The sequence below is a fragment of the Eimeria mitis genome, genomic scaffold, assembly GCF_000499745.2.
Source record: "Eimeria mitis Houghton genomic scaffold, Emh_scaff6796, whole genome shotgun sequence".
In the NCBI taxonomy this organism is placed as follows: domain Eukaryota; phylum Apicomplexa; class Conoidasida; order Eucoccidiorida; family Eimeriidae; genus Eimeria; species Eimeria mitis.
In genome coordinates, this window is record NW_013574906.1 from 1,896 (window position 1) to 2,755 (window position 860).

The 860-nt window shown below is 42.8% G+C and overlaps 1 protein-coding gene across 1 annotated transcript in view; it reads right to left on the bottom strand.

Annotated features, from left to right (window-relative positions):
* The window catches only part of EMH_0089070 (LCCL domain-containing protein CCP1, related), a gene marked incomplete at both ends in the record, with an annotated part of 2,556 nt that extends 1,799 nt beyond the window's left edge, over positions 1-757 (bottom strand). Inside the window, 3 exons of the mRNA XM_013501378.1 lie at positions 12-244; positions 428-506; positions 619-757. Of these exons, the coding sequence (XP_013356832.1) occupies positions 12-244; positions 428-506; positions 619-757 (451 nt within the window). The remainder of the gene's footprint in view (positions 1-11; positions 245-427; positions 507-618) is intronic.
* Positions 758-860: the final 103 nt, after the last annotated feature.

Below are 860 nucleotides of genomic sequence, written 5' to 3' on the forward strand. Positions count from 1 at the left end.
CCTCGTCTCACCCATCAGCTCGATGGCGGTGACGGCGCTGTGCAGCTGCGAGAAGCTGCGGGGAACGAAGGCCTCGAGGCCAAGCGAGCCGCATGCAAGACGAATGTCAGCAGCAGCAGAGAGGAGGCCCGGGGGCCGAGCAGCAACACGCGGGATGTCCTGCTGCTGCAGCACATATATTAAGCTGCCTGAGTCCATGTCGCAGTATCCCCGTAGAGCTTTCTTTGCACAGCGAGGCTGAACCCTGAACACAGAGAAAAAGTTTTTATTTATTTTTTTTTTATTTTTTTTTTGAGGGTTTGTTTATCTTTGTTTGTTTAAGTTTGGTTTTTTGTTTAGTTTTTTTTTTGTTCGACTTTGTTATTTTTTTTATTTTTTTTTTTTTTAGGTTTTTATTGTTTGTTGGGTTTGCTTTATATATAAATACCAGTAAAAGCCGGAGACAGCGTGAGGGGTCTTCTGCTTGATCCAGTAGCAGTCGATGGCTGGGTGTTCTGCTGCATCCCCTGCAGCACGAGAAAATAAAAAAAAATAAATAAATAAATAAATAAAGAACAGAGATACAGTAGCAACTACACGCACGAAGAGACAGAGAAGTAAACAAATTCACATACATACCCGGCATGAGCTGATGAGACGAAAACATGTTTGTTTTTTGTGTTGCAGCCTGAAACCGAGAAAGAAGCAGCGCTGCGTTCTGTCTCAGCTCCGCGATGTGTTGTTTCTGCTGTATTTTTTCTTCTCTGCACTCCTCCATATTTGTGAATAAGTTTTCTACTTTGGCGGCCAACTGCTCGACGTTTTTTTTTTTATTCAATAGGTCTATTCCTACCCCCTTTGTTTTCTCTATAAACACAGGA